At 61.3% G+C, this 18,730-nt stretch overlaps 2 protein-coding genes across 2 annotated transcripts in view; one reads left to right on the forward strand and one right to left on the reverse strand.

The window, feature by feature from the left end:
* Positions 1–219: 219 nt before the first annotated feature.
* PHC2 (polyhomeotic homolog 2) lies at positions 220–10,556 on the reverse strand. Its single transcript, XM_049792998.1, is given in 17 exon segments — positions 220–927; positions 1,016–1,322; positions 1,416–1,557; positions 1,642–1,756; positions 1,905–2,034; positions 2,145–2,353; positions 3,814–3,973; positions 4,610–4,669; positions 4,671–4,706; positions 4,708–4,937; positions 5,619–5,832; positions 5,921–6,025; positions 6,827–6,988; positions 7,082–7,159; positions 7,236–7,394; positions 7,492–7,680; positions 10,379–10,556. Coding segments are annotated over 16 exon segments (2,406 nt in total). The 5' UTR covers positions 7,636–7,680; positions 10,379–10,556; the 3' UTR covers positions 220–772.
* Positions 10,313–18,730, forward strand: part of SLC2A1 (solute carrier family 2 member 1) — a 42,856-nt gene continuing 34,438 nt past the window's right edge. The window contains exon 1 of the mRNA XM_049793150.1: positions 10,313–10,330. The gene's annotated coding sequence lies outside the window, so the exon portion shown is untranslated. The remainder of the gene's footprint in view (positions 10,331–18,730) is intronic.

Genomic DNA, 18,730 nt, shown 5'->3' on the forward strand with positions numbered 1-18,730 from the left:
AACAGGTGGGATGACAGGGGAGAGGAGGAAAAGTGTGTGTGTGTGGGGGCACCAAGATTTTTTTTTTTTTTCGGTGTTTATTAAAAACAAACAAAAAAAAAAACCAGGAAAAAAAGGGGGTGGGGGTCTGTGTGTGGTTTTTTCCTTTTTTTTTTTTCTTTTCTTTTCTTAAAAAGACTGTGGTGGCCAGGGGCGGGGTGGGGTCCTTACCTGCCTGGGCCCCCCCCGCCACCATCTTCTACTAAGGTCCCCCCAAACCAGACCCAGCGTGGGGTACGTGAAGGGGGGTGTGTGTGTGTGTGTGACAACTTCTCTGTCCCCAGGCACCCCAAAACGCTGCCCCCCCCGCCCCCCCACCCCCCCCAGAGGTTAACACCCCCCCCGGGGCTGGTATACCAAATCCCATCCGGGGGTGGTGGGGAGTTGGGGGGGCCCACACGTTAAGGCAATCGTCCTGCTTCGCCCTGCCGTTTTGGGGAGGGGGGGACGGGGACAGGGGACACGGGGGGAGACATGGGGACCCCCCCTCCCTGCTGGAGAAGGGGGGGGTGACCCCCCCCATACGGGGGGACGCTATAGCTACGGGCTATATACACACCCCTGGGGAGATGAGGGGGCTGCCCTGGGGCTGGGTTGTGCTCAGAAGTGGCTCTTCCCCCCCCCCTCCCCATCCTCCCTGACCCATAGCCCCCTCCCCACAGCTGGGCAAAGGTTGGGGGGGGGGTGTGTGGGATCGGGGTTCCCATGGGTGCCCCCCCCCACCCAACCGGCTCTAGGAGTCCTTGAGCATGCTGATGCGGGCGTAGATCTTGAGGGCCGGCCCCAGTTTGATGTTCATGGTGCTCATGAGATGATCTTCCTTCAGCAGCAGCAGTGCCTGCCCGTCGATCTCCTGCGCCCTGAACTCCTCCGCGATCTCCTGGCAGCCTGCAGGGAGGGGGCTACGCTCAGCAACCCCCCCCTCCAACCTCAAACCCCAAATATATTGGTGGGGGTGTCCCCGAATACTCCTCACCTGGCAGTGAACGGATGAACTCGTAGACGTCCTCCACGTTCCATTTGCTGGGCTCGCTGGGGAGGAAGCGATGGCCGATGCTCGCCAGGTCCCGGACGTGGACGTCGGGCAGTTCCATCTCACGTAACTCCAGGTCGCGCTCGCCCTGCCGTCGGCGGGACGTGGAGGAACTGGCCGAAATGGGGGAGAGCGGTTCCTCGTAGCTTGAATTATCCGAACAACGACTCGAATCTTCTTGGCTGTGGTTGAGCTGCAACGACGCCGTCACGGAAAGAGGCACCGAACCCGGCGGGAGAGAAACCGGCGGCTGCGGGACGGAGCAGCACCGGCCTCAGAGCCCACCCGTGTTAACGCATTGCCCTGAATTTGGGGACGAATCCTGCCCGTCCCCTGCCCTCACCTGCTTCTTGGTGTCTTTGCTGAGGGTGGGTAACGTCCCCTTGCATGTCCGACGGCGGCCGTGGGGGGGACCACCAGGTTTTTGCAGCTTGCTGCGATCGGGGTGGAACAAACCCACCCGCTTCGTGCACCCCACGTTGTACCTGTGGGGAGGGAACGGGGTGAGGGACGGGGAGGGGGGGGTGTCCAGATCCTGGCAGGGGGGGCTGCGGTTTTTTGGGGGTTACCTCTTGGCACAAGCCATGGAGCAGAAGCGCTTGGAGCGCTTGAATTTGTAAGCGAAGTCGACGCGGCCGCAGAGCTCGCATTTCAGTTTGGGGGGGTTCCCCTCTTCTTTGGATTCTGGGGGGCGCGGAGGGACGCCCAGAGAGAGAAATGCAACCAGCTCAGCCGTGGGGGACCCCCAAATTGGGAAGGTGGTGGGGGAGGGGGTGGGGCTCTACCGTACCCTGCTTGGCGAGGAAATCGTTTTGGGGGGGCCGGGCGCTACCTTGTAAATAGGGTTCCTCCATTTCGGAGTCGGTGGTGGTGGTGTTGTCCTGCTGCGGGAGTTTCTCAGCCAGCAGCTCCTGCGCATACTTCTTCTTCAGGTTCCCTACCAGCAATGAGGAGCGCCCCACCTGTGACAGAAAAACACTAGTGGGTGCTTCCCCCCCATCCCTCCCCCCCCCAAATCCAGCCCCACAGGGAGAAATAAAGATCAGGTTTGGGGGGGGGGGAAATACGTTACCGGGAACGGTTCTGCCCCTTCCTGGATGACGAAGCCCTCGATAACGTGGGTGAGGATTTGGGGTTTCACGATGGCCTGGGGCGGTTTGTTCTCACCATTGTGGGGGGCAGCGCCGGCGACGGTGGAGGCAGAGCTCCCGGTCCCCGAGGTCATGCCGGGAACGCTGGCGAGGGTCTGGGGCTGAGCATGAAGGCGGTCGGGGGGCGGCTCTGCGGTTGGGGGGGGTTGGGGGGGGTGGGGGTGGGGGGGGAAGGACAGGGATGGTTACGGGGGACGCGGTGACGCCGGCGGTGACGCCGGGGCCTGTATTACCATACAGCTGGGCTGCTTTGGGAAAGAGAGCGGGGCGGGGGGGGCGGGGGGAGCGGAAAAGCAGCTGCCGCCGCTCCCAGTGCGGCCCAGTGGGTCCCAGTAAGCCCTGAAGAGCCCTCCTGTATCCTAGAGAGCCCCCCCAAACGCCCCAGTGCACCCCAAAATATCCTGGTGGAGCCCAGACAGCCCCCAAATACCCCGGCAGGCCCTAAAGAGCCCCCCAACATGCCCAGTAAGCCCCCAGTTCGCCCCAGCAGAGCCTCAATACATCTCAAAAAGGCCCCAGCAAGGCCCGATCTACGCCGGAAGGACCCGATACGCCCCAGTAAGGCCCAGTACGCCCCAGTAAGGCCCTATCTACCCCAGCAAGGCCTAATACAACCCAGTAAGCCCCCATCTCCCCCAGTACGCTCCGATAAGGCCTCATCTACCCCCCGCACGGCCCGGTAGGTGCCGGTAAGGCCCCGGCAGGCCTCGCTAGGCCCCGGTAGGCCCCGCCACCTTTGTTCGGCGGCGGAGCCGGCTCCCCCCGCCCCTACCTGCGCCCAGGCCGCGGCTGCGGAGCCGGGACCGGCGGTAGGGAAGGGGGGGGGCGTGGGGGGCGTGGGAAGGGGGGGCGGATGCGGAAGTGAGGTCAGCGCCCGCCGCCCCGCCGGGCCGAGCCGGGCCGGACCAGGCCGAGCGTCGTCGGGGCGGGTTTGGGCGGGGCCGGGCCGCACTCACCGGCGGCTCTCAGCGGCTCGGCGGCCCCATGGCGCGGACAAAGGCGGCGCGGGCGGTGGCGGTGGCGGAGCGGGGACAAAGGCGGCGGCGGCGGGGCCGGGCCGGGCCGGGGCGGCGGCGGCTGCTGCTGCGCGGGGAGGGCGGGGCCCGGCGGCGGGCACGCCCCTTGCGGCCCTATTGGCCGCCGCCGCGCTCGCGCGCCCACGCCGCCGGGAAGGGGGGTGGGGGGGTGGAGCCGCGCCGCCGGGCGGGGCTTCGAGGAGGGGCGTGGTCTCGGGGAAGGGCCGGACCCGTGCCCCCTCCCCTCCCCACGCGTGGGGGTGGGCGGCCCCCGCGGACACAATGGGGCAGGAAAACCCACACACCCCCCCCCCCCCCCCCCAGCCAGGGGGGGACGCCTGCACTCAGCTCGACCCCTCCCAACCCGACGCTGTCACCCGTGGGCTCACAGAACCCCCGCTACAGAGCACAGCCCCTCCCCCCGCAGAGCCCCCCCAGGCCCCGCACGCCCACCCGTGCCTCAGTTTTCCCCCTGCTGCAGCCCCCCCTGCTTGGGGTGAGGGTCAGCTCCACCCCATGAGTGGGTACCCGTGGAGTGGGGGGAGGGGGGGGGGGGGAGCAGCATGGGGCTTACCGTGAGTGGGGGGCCGCTCACCCTCGGGGGTGTCGGGGCCCGGTGGGGCGGCGGGTGGCGAGAGGGCGGGGGGCTGCGGTGGGGCGGGCGGTGGGCTCTCGGTGCTCCTTGGGGTGGGCGGCGGGTCCCGGCGGGTGCCCTCGGGGACCCCCAGTGGGGGCTGCGGCAGCGGGGGGGGGGGGGGACACACGGACAGGGGTGCGCGAGGGTCAGGCGCGCCTTCGATCGTGCGAGGCACGAGATGAGCATGCGGGGAGGGCGGCGGGAGCACGTGGGTCAGGCGTGGGCACGTGCCACGCACACACGTCTCTGTCAGGCCCGCGCGTCCGCACACCCCCCCCCGCCACATGCATGATCTGGCACAGGTGTTTGCACACGCATGTGCCAGGGATCTGGTGTGAGCGTGCACACACGTGCACGGCTGGGACAGGGGCGGATCAAGCACGCGTGCACTGACCAGACCCACGTGGCTCAAGCGCACACATGTGCCTGGATCAGGCACGTGCACATTCCCCCCCCTCCCCCGCCTGATCAGGGGCGTTCGTGCATGGATCTGGCCCACGCGTGCACACGCACAAACGCGGCACAAGTGTGCACCGCCTGTGCGTCAGCCACAGGGATTGCGCACACGTGCGCAGATCAGGTACACGCAGACGTGCACGGATCAGGCATGCATGTGCGCGTGCACACACACGTGCGCAGATCAGGCCCCCCCTGTTCCCACACCAGCCCCCCCATCCCTACCCCCCCTGCACCCCCAAACCGTGCTGGGGGGGTGTGGGGGGACGCCCCTCACCGTGGTGCCGGCGGGCTGCAGCTGCAGGATGACGGCAGAGGCGTGCTGGAACTTGCGGGGGGGCAGCGTGGCAGCCGGGGTGGCCGTTGGGGGGGGCCGCCCTCACCCCCAGTTCCTTGGGGGACCCCGGCTTTGGGTTGCGGGGCCGGGCCAGGGCTGGCAGGGGGAAGGGGTTGGAGTTGGGGGGCGGCGGGGGGGCCCGGGGGCGGCTGCCCACGGGGTGCCAGCTGCTGCTGCTGGATGACAAATTGCTGCTGCTGCTGCGGCTGCGGCTGCATCGGCTTCGGTGGCTGCTGCAGGAACTGGGGGGGCTGCAGCGGGGCGTAGGCTGCGGGGACAACGATGGGGGACAGGGACCCCCCCCTCGTCACCGGCACCTCAGCCCTAATAGAGCCTACCTCCAGGATCCTCCCCCCTCCCTGAGGCTGCTCCTCACTCTAGCATCTGTTCACTGTGGTGCCTACTGACAACCAACTTTACCAGCTCCCGCTGCTGTGTGGGAGGAAGCTGGGCTCAGGCTGTCCCAGGTGGGGATCCCCCATTTGGGAGCCACACCAGCACAGCATCCCCAGGCTCTGTCACCCTGTGGGGTCGGTCCCCTGGCCCACACCCTCACTGGTCCAGCCCCATGCAAAGGCTCACCCCACAAGGCCCTGGGACTCTGTGGGTGCTGCAGGTACTAAGACCCTCCCAGGCAGGGCCCCTGAAGGGGTGTGTGGACACACAAGGTCCCAAACACAGGTAATGTACAGGAAACACCAGTGTGGGCCACCATTAGGTCTGAGTGAATGGCCCACAGGCTGCTCAGCTGAGAGCTGTGCCCACCCTGCTCACCTCACCCCAACTTTCTGAGCACCCGAGGCAGTGGCAACGCACCCCTGAAGTGCACATACGGGGCTGCTGGTGCCATGTACAGGCAAGAAAACCATTGTTAGGTTTCAGAATGAATGCCTCACCCCATGACTCCCCCAGCACCCATGAGTACCCCCGTCACAGCACAGCACCTTACCTGGGGTGACGAGTGGGTGGGCAGCAGCGGGGGCGGCAGCGCGGGCCAGGGGGTGGGCGCGGGAGTCAGGACCCTCGGCTTTTTTGAGGTGCTCGGCCGGGGGGTCGGGTGGGGGACCCCGGGGGGGCCCGGCTCGGGGCGGGGGCCCGCCGGGGGGCTTCATGGCCAGGGCAGGGAGGTGAGGGCCGGTGGGGCGCAGGGCCAGGCTGTGCACCTGCAACGGCAGCAGGTTAGGGGAGTCCCAGGGTGTGGAGGCGATTTGGGGGGACTGGCTGAGGGGGTGAGGGCATTGGGGGGCTCACCTGGGAGGTGGCGGGTGGCGGGGCGGGTGGTGGTGCTGGCGGTGGTGCCGGTGCAGGGCTCTCAGGCCGGACGGCGCTGACGGGGCCCGTAGGCGTAAAGATGAGCTGCGGGGGAGACAGAGAATGGGTGCATGGCCCCCCGATGCGGCGCAGGGGAGAGGGTGGCACCCCACGTGTGTCCCCCACGTCCCTGTGGGGTGGTACACAGGCAGGATGGCGGGTGGGGTGACACACGTGTCCTCAGAGCCCTCTGGCGTGGCAGTGCCCTCCCTGTCCCTTGGGTGCACTCCAGCGCCAGGAGGGGCGCAGGGGACAGGCACTCTATAGGGTGTGGGCACCCCCAGCATGGCAGAGGACACCTTATAGGGTCCCAACTCCCCCCCCTAAGGCAAAGGGCACCCCCCAGCTCCTGGGAACGTCACAGTGGGACAACGGGCACCCCACAGGGCCCAGCCACCCCACAGCAGTGAGACGATGGGCACCCTATAGATCTGGGCACCCCACAGCAGAGCAATGGGCACCCTACAGGGTCAGGGTCCCTATAGGGTCCTGGGTGTCCTGCAGCAGGACCATGGGCACCCTATGGGTCCTGGCCACCCCACAGCTGGATGACAGGCACCCAATGGGTCCCTGACACCCCACAGCTGGGTGACGGGCACCCCATGGGTCCTGGCCACCCCCTGCATGATGACAGGCACCCTATGAGTCCCAGACATCCCACAGCAGAGCAATGGGCACCCTACAGAGTCAGGGACCCTATAGGGTCTTAGCCACCCCACAGCAGGACAACAAGCACCCCACAATTCCTGGCCACCCCACAGCAGGATGATGAGCACCCCACGGATCCCAGCCACCCCACAGCGCCATGGGGCAGGGCGCTGCCAGGCATGACGGTGGCCCCTTTACCATCTGCGCCCGCAGGTACATCTGGGCCTGGCTGGCAGTGAGGGCGGGTGAGGCGGCGTTGCCCAGCAGCACGGCCTGCTGCGCAATGCCCGAGGCCCCAGGGGTGACGCTCTGCGCCCGGTTCAGGAGCTGTGCGGCCGCCGGTGACGTCGCCAGGTTGATCTGCAACAGGGCAGAAGGAGAAGGCTGGGGTGCCGCGCCAGATCGGTGGGTAGGCAATGGCGGGATGGGTGCTGGAGAGGACAGGGGACTCACCGTGGGTTGCTGCGTGGGTGCCGGCTGGGTGCCGTTACCACCTGAAGAGCCGCTCTGCCTGTTTGCCGCCAGGCTCGCCTGGGGAGAAGAGCCAAGCGTCACCCGTGTCCCTCATCGCAGCACCCATGGGTGCCCCTGGGGTGGTGTCCCGTACCTGCTGGACGGCGGCCAGGCTCTGGAGTTGGGCACTGGTGAGGTGCTGCTGCTGGAGTGCGGCCGTCTGCAGCATCAGGTGCTGCTGCTGCGCCGCGTACATCTGCTGCAGGTACTGCGCTGCCGTGTTGGGCTGCCGGTGCAGCGCTTGCTGGATCACCTTTTTGTGGGGTGCAAACACGTCCCCAGGCTGCACCGCAACCCCAAAACGCCACCCCCCGACTTCCAGCCCCCCACCCCGTGCCAAAATATCATACCTGGACGGTTTGGCGGTCGGGGATGCCGCTGTAGACAGAGATCTGGGGAGCGGGCGGGCGGGCGGTGCCGGTGCTGCTGGGTGTCGTGGCGGTGCCGCCGGCACTGCTGGAGGGCGGAGGTGCCGGGAGCTGCTCGTTCTCCATGGCGGTTTGCCGGGGAGCTGCGAGGTGGCGGGGGTCAGGCTAGAGCTGGGGCGGGGGGTGGGGGAGAAAGAGTGAGAGGAGGCACCCCGTGGCATCCAAAGTTGGCACCCAATGTCTCCTCCGAGGCTCGGAGCAGGAAGACTGCGGCCGTGACTCTCCCCTCCCCTGATATGGAGGAGGAGGAGGATGGCAGGATGGAGGAAGGACGGCGGGAGGCCCCATGGTTCACCCTCCCCCGCCAAAGAGGGGCCCCTCTGGGGCGAAGGGGGCCAGCGCCGCCATCCTGCCCCGGGTGCTGAGGGAGGCGCTGTGGCGGGAGGAACCCCCAGTGCAGGGGGAGCTAGGGAAAGGGAGGATGGATGGAAGGAAGGACAGACAGAAGGATGCACAGAGGTAGGGAAGGGATGATGGGAGGGAGGGACGGACAGAATGACGGGGGAAAGGGAAGGACAGAAGGATGGGTGGCTGGAAGGAAGGGAGAGACAGAGGTAAGGATGCTGGGACAGACAGAAGAACAGATGGGAGGAGGAGAGGGATGAAGGGACGGATGGACAGAAGGAAATGAGGGAAGTGGGAAAGGAACAAAGGACAGGAGGGACTGATAGGACAGACGGAACAGAAGGAAGTAGGAAAGGGATGGAAGGAAGCAGAGAGACCAAGGGAGGGAGGGATGGAAGCAGGAAAGGACAGACAGAAGGATGGACAGAAGTAGGAAAGGCATGAAGGGAAGGATGGAAGGAGGGACAGAATGCCACAGGAGGAGGAAAGGGATGGATGGAAGGATGGATGGAAAAGGAGGGAAGGACGGACAGAGGAAAGAGATGTACAGAAGGATGGGCGGAAAGAGGAACGGATGGAAGGAGGGAGGGAAGGAAGAACGGACAGAAGTAAGGACAGACGGAAGGATGGATGGAAGGAAGGAGGGAAGGGACCAAGGGATGGAGGGAATGATGGACAGACAGAAGGAAGAAGAGGGATGAATGGATGGAAGGAAGGGGACGGACAAATGGAACGAAGGACGGGCAGATGGGAGGAGGACAGGGACAGAGGGACAGGTGCTGTGGAGGCCACAGGGGCGGTTGCGGGCAGCACTATCATCACCACCGTCACCATGGTGGCCGTGAGGCTCTAAGGTCACCGACAGCCACCCATGGCCACTGTGCTCCGGTGGCCCCATGTGCACCAAGGGACCTCGGGTCACCTGCCCGTGACACCTGTCCCTGCCGAGACCCTGCGCTGCCGGGTGATGGGTGCCACCATGATGGGTGCCACCATGATGGGTGCCACCGTGGCAGGACCAGGGACAGCAGTGTGGGGCGCTGCAGACCATGGACAGCGGCCATGGCGGGTGGCCTTGGTGGCCATGGTGGGTGGTCATGGTGGCCATGCCGCAGCACAGCCCCACCAAACCACCTCCAGCCTCAGCACAGCACCCAAGGGACGTGGCAGTGGTGATGTCCCCGGCCTCAGTGGCCTGTGGGGTTGTGTCCCCTGAGGGTGTCGCTGCCCCAAAGCATGGGGTGGGATGTGCATGTGTCCGTGGGGGTGGCAGCACACGTCCCCACCGCTCCTCCGTGTGGCCCGTGACACTTCTCAGCCTCAGGTCTGCCCACTGGCATGTCCACCACGAGCCGGAGGAATTTTGGGAAGAAGAGCTTTTCCCCACCGAGCGGCCACGGATCCGTTTTTTCCCCCCAGAAGAGCCTGATGGCATCAGGGTGACACGGGGCCACCACAGTGACTGACACGAAGGGACTGCACCAGGTCCATCCAGAGCCAAAATCCTCCCAGGAGGAACACGGCGCAGGGAGCCCACCATCCAGCCTCCATGGGTTCAAGACCTGCCTGCCCCCCGTGGACTTTGGGGTGTCAGACGGGGGCACCTCGCTTTTGAGCCACAGGTGACAGAGGAAACCCACTTCTGACCCCCGCAAACCCCCCAAAAACCATTAAACCCACCCAAAATGAAAAATAAAAGGGAAGAATTCTGGCACTGCCAGGTGATGCAGGACCCACCACAGGTAGGGGGTCTGGGGGGTCCCGCAGCCAGCACACAGAGAAACTGCAGACCTGGAACCCCTGAGCTGAGCCCCAAAAGGGGGTGCAAAATAATGGGGGGGGGGGGAAATCATAGTGAGGGTGGGATGAAATAGGGGGGGCAGATATAAAAGAGGGGGGGCAGATATAATGGGGGGGCAGATATAATGGGGGGGCAGATAGAACAGTAAGTAGTGGAGTATGACAGCGGGTGGGTGGGAAATAATAGTAAGGGGGTGAAAAATCAGAAAAGGGGGTGTGAGATGAGGGGTGGATATGGGAGGGGAACTCTAGAGGGGGGCTGAGATGTGGTAGTAAGCAGTGAAACATGATGGTGGGGGGTGGGAGGTGATAATAAGGGGGTGCAGAACCTGGGGGAGGGGGGGCACAAGATGATGGGGAGGGTGCAGAAAACACGAGTGGGGCTGGGATATAACGGGGGGGTCTAAAGTGGGGGCAGGGAACGGCGGGGGGACACGGACACTGGTGGGCTCTGAGCCGGGCCCGGCTGGGTAAACTGAGGCACGGCGGGTCCCGGGGCGCATGCGCGGCGCGGCCCCCCCTCACCACCCCCACCCCCCCCCCCCCCGCCGCCTCAGTCCCCCCCTCCTCTCCCCCTCCTCGCCCCCACCCCCGCCCCGGCCCCGGCCCCGGCCCGGCCCAGACAAAGCCGCCGGGGCCCGGTAGCGGCGGCAAAGCGCGGTACCTGCGGCCCGGGCGGAACGGCTCCCGCCGGCCACGGCCATGGCCCAGGCGCCTCCAGGGGGCGGGCGGGGGGGCGGAGGGGGGGGGTCCCGGTACCGGTGCCGGTACCGGCGGGGCCGGGCCCGCGGCCGCTCCCTCCTCCCTCAGGCGGCGGCGCGGCGGCCCGATGCCATAACTCATTTGCATTCCTCCGCGCGTCACGTGGGACAGACGGCCAATCAGCGCCCCGCCCGCCCCGACGGACACGCCCAGCGAGCCCCGCGCCCGCCGCGACGGCGGCCGCCGCTCGCGCTCGCCATGGCAACGTGGGGAGGGGAGGGGAGGGGAGGGGAGGGGAGGGAGGGGGGTCGTCATGGCAACGGGGAGGGGAGGGGAAAGGGGGGGGGGAACCCCGGCGCCCCGCCCCGGGCTGCGGATGCGCCCCGGGGCGGGGGGGGGGGGGGACCGGTACCGGCGGGATGCTGAACCGGGGGGGGTGGCGGCACCGGTCCCCGGCGCTGCGTGGGATCACTCGGGGGTCCTCCCGGTGCCGGTACCGGCGGGATGCTGAACCGGGGCGGGGGGGAGGGGTGGTGGCACCGGTCTCCGGTGCTTCCTGGAGTCACCGTGGGGTGTCCGGTGCCGGTACCGGAGGGATGCTGCACCGGGCCGGTCTTGCTCCCGTGCCCGTGTCCCCACGGCTGAGTGCTGTCCCCCTGAGGTCCCCCCCAGTTTCCCGCAGGGACGATGCCCCCGGCGGGGACGTTATTTGGGTTTTGGGTACCGAAATTTGGGCCGTTAATCGCCCCTCACGGGGCTTGGGGCTTTGCAATGCGGCCAGTGGGTTTGTAACGGGGCTTGTGGGTTTGCAACGGGGGCTACTGGGTTTGCAACGGGGGCTTGCGGGTTTCCACGTGGTACTCGAGGATTTGCGAAGGGGGCTCAAGTAGTTGCGCCTGGGCCGTGGGGATTCGTGGAGAGGACCCCAAGGATTTGGGAAAGGGGCTTGTGGATTTAGGAAGGGGACTCGTGGGGGTCTGCGCAGGGCACTCGAGGGATTGCGGGGGGGCCCCGTGGGTTTGGAGGGGGGGGCTCGTGGGTTTGCAGCTGGGGGGAGCAGCCCCGAGTGGGGCTGAGCCCCCATGACAGTTCCTGCTCCCAGGGAGCAGCAGGAGCCCCCCCCCGGGGGGAGTAGGGACCAAAAAACTCCCCCTGCTTTGGGGGGCTCCAGCCCGGCTGCGGGGATTTGGGGTTCCCCCCCAGCCCCCCCCCCCCCGGCCTGGCTTTGGGAGGGTGGGTGCTGCCCTCTCCTGCCTGCACTGGGGGGGTGGCAGGGCTCCCTGGGGGGGGACTGGGGGAGCTGTGAGGGCTATGGGGGGGCACTGGGGGCCTGGGAGGGCTATGGGAGGCAACTGGGGGGCCTGGGAGGGCTATGGGAAGGCACTGGGGGGTGCTGGAAGGGGGCAGTGGGGTGTCTGTGAGGGCTATTGGGGGCACTGGGTGGCACTGGGGGGGCTGTGAGGGCTAGGGGGGTACCAGGGGGCACTGGAGGGGCTGGCAAGGCTATGGGGGGGCACTGGGGGATGCTAGGGGGGCAGTGGGGGTTGTGAGGGCTATGGGGGGCACTGGGGGGCCTGTGAGGGCTATGGGGGGACCCCAGAGAAGCCTACTGGAGGGTACAGGGAGGGGTCTGGGGGGGACATGCCACAGGCTGTGGGATGGCTGAACCCTCTCTTTGGGCTTCGTGGCTGCTGCCACGAGGTGGCAATGCCTTCCCTCCCACGCTGAGCCTGGCACAGGCCTGGCGGAGGCAGGATTTATCCCTATTTTTCCCTTTCCCCCCTCTTCCCCCCCCCCCCTTTTTCCCTTCTTTCCCTTTTTACTTCTTTTTTCCCCCTTTTTCCTATTTTTCCCCTCTTCCTTTATTCCCCCCCGCCCCCTTTTTTTTTTCCCCCAGGACCTCCCAGTATTCAGGATACTCTGGTGTCACCCGAGCAGCCCTGCCCACACCAAAACCACTTCAGGCCACTGTATAACCCAAATCGTGTCCTTTTCAGCCCCAAAAAAGCCACATCGGGTGACGACATCACCAACCGCAGCAGAGATCGGCCAGGGGGTCCCCCTCGGGTACCACTGCAAGGGCGAAAGACACCCATCAATCAAAACCTTCAGCATCCTTTGCCCTCGGAGATGCGGCTGCATTTTGGGGTACCCCATCCTGCATCCTCATGCCCAGCTCTGTATCTCCATGTTGAAGCCCCCCCCCAAAAAAATAATAATCCAAGCGATGCCAAGATCCTGATGCTCCTCGTGCATCCCGCTGGCACCGTGCCACGATGATGCTGGTGGGATGCAATTCCTGATCACTCCGGGGAACCAGGCAGGAAAAGCTTTTAAGCAAAAATCCGTATTGTTTCCACCCAGCGGGGTGACCATTCAACCTCAAAACACGCTCAGGGTTGGGTTTCCAGTCGGAAATTTCCCTCCGAAGGTACAAAAAGCCACATTTGGCCCCCAAAAATAAGAGGGGGGGGGGAATAATTCCTTCGCCTCCCCGCGTGTTCAGGCTCTGCAAATATTTATGCGGTTCAAAAAGGTCCCAAGGGAACAAAACACGGACGCGGCGCATTCCCCCCCCAAACAATGAAGCCGGATATTTTCTGATGTGAGCGGAGCCGAGGCCGGAGCCGATTCCTATCTGCCTACCTGCGGCCTCCAGCTGGTTTAAATCCCTCCAAAAAAAGGCAAAATCTTTTTTTGGGGGGGGGGGAAGAAGGCTTTTTTTGGGGAAAAAAGTTTTTTGTGAAAAAAAAAAGGGGTTGGAGGAAAAAAGGCTTTTTTTAGGGTGGAAAAAAGGCATTTTGGAGAAAAATGTCTTTTTGGGAAAAAAAAGACTTTTTTTTTGGGAAAAAAAAAGGCTTCTTGGGACAAAATAAAGGCTTTGTATGAGCACCAGGCTCCCACATCCCTGTAAGCATCCTTAGCATAGCTGGGGGGGTCACACTGTAGTGGTCCCCAAGTTGCCGATGCGCAGTGTCATCTTGTCCCTTTTTTAACAAAGGAGGGTTGTTTAACGAGGCTGCGAGCTTATAATCCCCCCCGTGGGGCTGCCAAGGGACCCCCCCATCCATCGCTGCCTCCCTTACACGAGCATCCCAGGGGGCAAAGGTCACCGTGATGACCCAAAGCATCACCCCTCCACTCCCAGAGACACTCCCCAGCCTCCAGCATCCCCCCATACCGGGGCAGGAAAGTGAGGAAAAGGGAATGACCAAGGTTACATAAATGTTTCAAGTCGTCTTTGGGGGTTTATTTCATTTATTTGCAACGGATTGGGTATTTTTCCAAAGGAAATTGCAGGCTGACGCGGCTCCCTGCTGCCCTTCCCGGCTTCTTCTGAATGCTCCAAATGGAGCTTTTTTTGCACAATTTTGACTGGTTATTTTTTTTTGCAGTCCCCCCCATTTTTGCCTGAAATCCTCCGTTTTTTCTCCTCATGGAGCAGAAATTGCAATTTCCATCCACTTGGTGTCAGCTCCAGCCCCTCTCCGGCCCTGCTGTCCGTCCGTCTGTCCATCTCCCCCCAAATCCATCAGCATTGGCTTATTTGGGGGGATGTCTTCACCTCCCTGCAATTAAAACCTTAATTTACCAGTGATAACAGTTGCTGGGTCATGGATATCCTATAGGATCCATATGGGAGTGATTCAGCCCCTATTTTTCGGCTAGAAATCCTGTCGGGTGCTGAATCGGCACTGGAAACCGGGTGCCTTAAATCTGTTTGTGTCTCCCATGCATCATCTCCTTTGGGTTAATTAAATCACTCCAATTAGTTCTGAAACGGCTTAAATCTGGGATGGGGGGGTCTCCCAAAACGGAGCTGCTGCTTTAGGTTGCAACGTGCATTTTTTTTCCTGGTATGTCAAAGCAGGATGAGGTGAGCGCTGCCGGAGAATTTAGCTCCGGGGTTTTTAGCATCGCAGCATTTAGCACCTGGGCACTGGGGAATTTAGCATTGGTGCATTTAACATCGGTGCATTTAGCTCCAGGGTATTTAGCATTGATGCATTTAGCATCTGGGGAATTTAGCGTCAGTGCATTTAACAAAAGAGCATTTAGCATCAGGGCATTTAACATTGGTGCATTTAGCATTGGTGCACTTAGTGTTGGTGTATTTCACATCAGTGCATTTAGCACTGTTGCATTTAGCGTCGGTGCATTAAACGCGGGTCCATTTAGCGCTGGTGCATGTAGTGTTGTTGTATTTAGCATCGGTGCATTTAATGTCGGTCCATTTAGCGCTGCTGCATTTAGCATCAGTGCATTTAGCGTTGCTCCCGGGGTGCTGCGTTGCACAACACACCTCGGTGGGGCCCCAGCAGCAGTCCAGGAGCTGCTGAGTTTACAGGTGTGAACGATTTTAATTTTTCGTATGCAGATCCTAAGAGAAAACCCAGTGCTGGGGCTGAGCCCGGGTTTCCGCACCCTGTAAAACAGCAGCCGTGGAGAGAAGCGACTCCAGCTGAGATTGCAGCAGGCTCTGATTTTCTAGAGAGCAAATAAACCTTCCCTAGTGGAGTTTGAGCCTGGACACATGCAGAGACTGCCCTGCAAGTGATCGAACAAGAGCCTTCCAGGAATGCCAGCGCTGGGGAAAGGGCTGCAAGACTGGGGGGAAGCTTGCAATGCTGGGGAGAGGGTTGCAATGCTGGGGAGAGGGTTGCAATGCTGGGTAGAGAGTTGCAACACCGGGCAGAGGGTTGCAATGCTGGGGAGAGGGTTGCAATGCTGGGGAGAAGGTTGCAGTGCTGGGGAGAGGGTTGCAATGCTGGGGAGAAGGTTGCAATGCTGGGGAGAGTGCTGCAATACTGGGCAGAGGGTTGCAACACTGGGTGAGGCTTGCAACACTGGGCAGACGGTTGCAATGCTGGGGAGAAGGTTGCAATGCTGGTCACTGCACTACTGCCCGCAGGGCCACAGGATCTCCACCACCGCCTGCTTTTCCCCGGCTGGGGATGCTCAGGCCGGGGTTGCCCCTGCACCATCCCTCTTCCTCCCCCTCCTCCTCTTTCTCCTCCTCCCCTGCCCCAGCCCAGCGGTGTCTGGCTCCGGCTGCGGGAAAGGCGGCGGGTCCAGCAGAGAGCAGTGGTAACACGCCGGCATCCCGCTGCTTCCCCCTTGTCCATCGTGGCCTTTCCAGCAAATTTTAATTTCCCTGGAAAGAGAAAAGTGGAATTTGCCAAAAATTTTGAGCTTAATTAAAAAAACCACCCAATTTTTCCTGGTGGTGGAGGTGGGCAGGGAGCGGACAGAGCTTGCAGCAGAGATTTAGGGGCTGAATTGAGACTGGTAATAGCAAAGAAAATAAAAAAACCTGGTAATAGCAAAAATAAAAACCCTTGTAAAAATAAATTATAAGCTTCTCTATTAAATTATTCTGCCCCGCTGGAGCTGGACACCCGCTGCCTTTGATCGTCCCGGTCCTGTCCCGTTCCCAGCCCGCAGGACGGGGTGAAGGAGACCCGGATGGTAATGGGCACTGACAGCTTGGAAAAGCGAGACGGACTCTTCGTTAATGAGCCCTAACGAGGCCAAGGGGCCCGACGAGACTGTTGGCGGGTTCTGCTGAGCCGGCTGGGGTGGGAGCGATGGGGTGATGCCCCAGCAAGGCGTTGGGCTTCACGAGGGGGGAGGCTACAAGAAGACATTTGATTTCTCTCTTTTGGCTTTCGTGTGTCCTTCAGTTTTCCAACAGGAAAGATTTAATTAAAGAAAATTTAACTGGAGATACGGATGGGCGAGCTGGGGGCTTGGGTAGCTTCTGCACTAGGGTGGGATAGAGAGCTGAGAGCAGCCCCGGCTTGCAGCGAGCTTGCAATGAGCTTGTAACAAGCTTGCAATGGGCTTGCAACAGGTTTGCGATGGATTTGCACAAGGAGATTGCAATGGGCTTGAAACAGGCTTGCGATGAGTTTGCAGTGGGGTTGCAATGGGCTTGAAATAGGCTTGCAATGGGTTTGCAATAGGCTTGCAAGTGGTTTGCGAGGCGTTTGCAATGGGTTTGCAATAGGCTTGCAATGGGCTTGTAAGGCATTTGCAACAGGCTTCCAAGGTTTCCAGTTGGTTCGCAATGGGCTTGCAACAGATTTGTAAGCAATGGGCTTGCAAAGGGTTTGCAATGAGCTTCCAAGGTTTGCAATGGTTGTGCAATACACTTGCAATGGGCTTGAAAGGGGCTTGAAAGGCGTTTGCAATAGGCTTGCACTGAGTTTGCAATGGGCTTGCACAAGGTTTGCAATAGGCTTGCAATGGGTTTGCAACAGGCCTGCAACGCATGTGCAATGGATTTGCAACGGGCTTACAATGAGCTTGCAATGGGTTTGCAATATCTTCTGTCCATACAGGTGGGCCAAACTATTAGCACATCTCCGGAACCCAATCCCAGCTCCCAGTTTTTGCACCTCCTCCCTAAAAACAGGCTGGCTGGAGCCAGCGCAGAGGTTTCCCAATGCCCTCGTGATGCTTCCAGATTTCCCAGGGCTGTCTCTTATTTCAGACCATCCAGGGAGAGGTTTTATTTCAAGCCACCCCCCTGCCCTTTGCTTTGCTTTCCGCAATTTAAGGAAAAGCAGCTGCAAAAGTGGGAGATTAAAGAGGCAGCTGAAGCCAAGGGAGGCTGGAAAAACCCCACGGCGCTGCTGAGAAGGACCCCGAAGGTGCGATGGCTGCGTGGGGCTGCGGCTGGTGACGCGCAGGAAGGCAGGACGGCCGAGATGAAGGAAGCCCTGGAGCCTCCGAGTAACTGGAACCAGAAGGGAGGGGAGTCCAGGCTGGGAATTTCAGCTCAGGGAGGCTTGGAGCAGCGGGGTTTCTTTGATCTGGGCATCGGTTGCCGGCTTCCTCCTTGCCTCGGTGGTAGGGATGCAATGGACTTGCAATAGGCTTACAACAAGCTTGCAACAGGCTTGCACAGGCTTGCAATGAGCTTGCAAGAGCCTTACAATGGGCCTGCAACAGGCTTGCCACGGGCTTGTAATAGGTTTACAGTGGGCTTGCAACAGGTTTGCAATGGGCTTGTAATATGCTTGCAACAGGCTTGCAACGAGCTTCCAAGGAGCTTGTAACAGGCATGCAGTGGGTTTATAATGGGCTTGCAATGACCTTGCAAGTGGCTTGCAATGGCCTTGTAGTAGGCTTACAATGGGTTTACAAGGGGCTTGCAATGGGCTTGCAGTGGGTGTTGCAATGAACTTGCAAGGGACTTACAATGGGCTTGCAATGGGCTTGTAGTAGGCATGCGACGGGCTTGCAGCGGGCTTGCAATGGGCTTGCAACAGGCATGTGACAGGCTTGCAACGAACTTGTAATAGGCTTGCACTGGGCTTGCAACAGGCTTACACTGGGCTGCTCCTCTCACACCAGGGCGGTCTCACTTCTCCCACTGTTCCCCCACCCTCACCTCACCCCATCTCCCATTTAAGCTGAATATTTGGTGCCTTAACGAGCAGATCCCAACTTTCCCACTTACTGAGGGACCCTCCCTGCATGCTGGATATTGGAGGGGGACAGAAATTAAAGAGCATTGCTCCATGCCCTTTTCCACCCCAAGGGAGATCATAAGTCCAATTTATGGTGGGAAACACTTGGATTTCTCCTAGAAAACACTAGCGGAGGGTCCCAGCACTGCTGCTGAGGAAGAATGATGCTAAAACAGTTGAGGTGAAGCCCCCAAAAATGGGTTTGCAGATCTATGAGAGCCGCCAGCAGTGACCTCCAGGTCTGTCTCTGCTTCTTCAACAGCATCATCTGAGATTGGGATTTTTTGGGGAAAAGCTGGAAAATGATGCTGTTTTCCTGCTTGGGCCATCCTGGGCTCGCTCTCACCTGCCGCCAGGCATCACTTTGCTTCAATTCCCCCTTGTTTTTAACCAGGAAAAGTTAATCATCGAATTAGTAAGAATATCTTTTATTTTTCTTTTGAAAGAAGACCTAAATATGCCTAGAAATTGGGGGTATTATTTGCATTTTTACCATTTTGGAAGGAATTTGATGCTACTTTCAGCCTCTGTTACAGATTTGTGTTGCCGATAGAGGAAACCAGCCCCGCTAATTGCAAAAATTGCTTCATTCCAGGCATTTACTCCGATGCAAAAGTCAATAAAATCCCACCCTGGCCCTTGTTTGATGAGCAGTCCTGTGTCAATTAAACAAATTAACATGGATTTGGGTGGGAGAGCTCCAAACTGGCTCCCAGCTCTGCAGCATCCCCTCCTTGGGGCCAGCTCAACCATTGACCCAACCCTAACCCAAGCGTGCTCGTGTCCCTCTGCTCTTCCTGGGGCTTTTCCTTGGGAAAAGGGAAAAACTAATCCAT

Source organism: Accipiter gentilis, chromosome 1, assembly GCF_929443795.1.
Source record: "Accipiter gentilis chromosome 1, bAccGen1.1, whole genome shotgun sequence".
Classification (NCBI taxonomy): Eukaryota; Metazoa; Chordata; class Aves; order Accipitriformes; family Accipitridae; genus Astur; species Astur gentilis.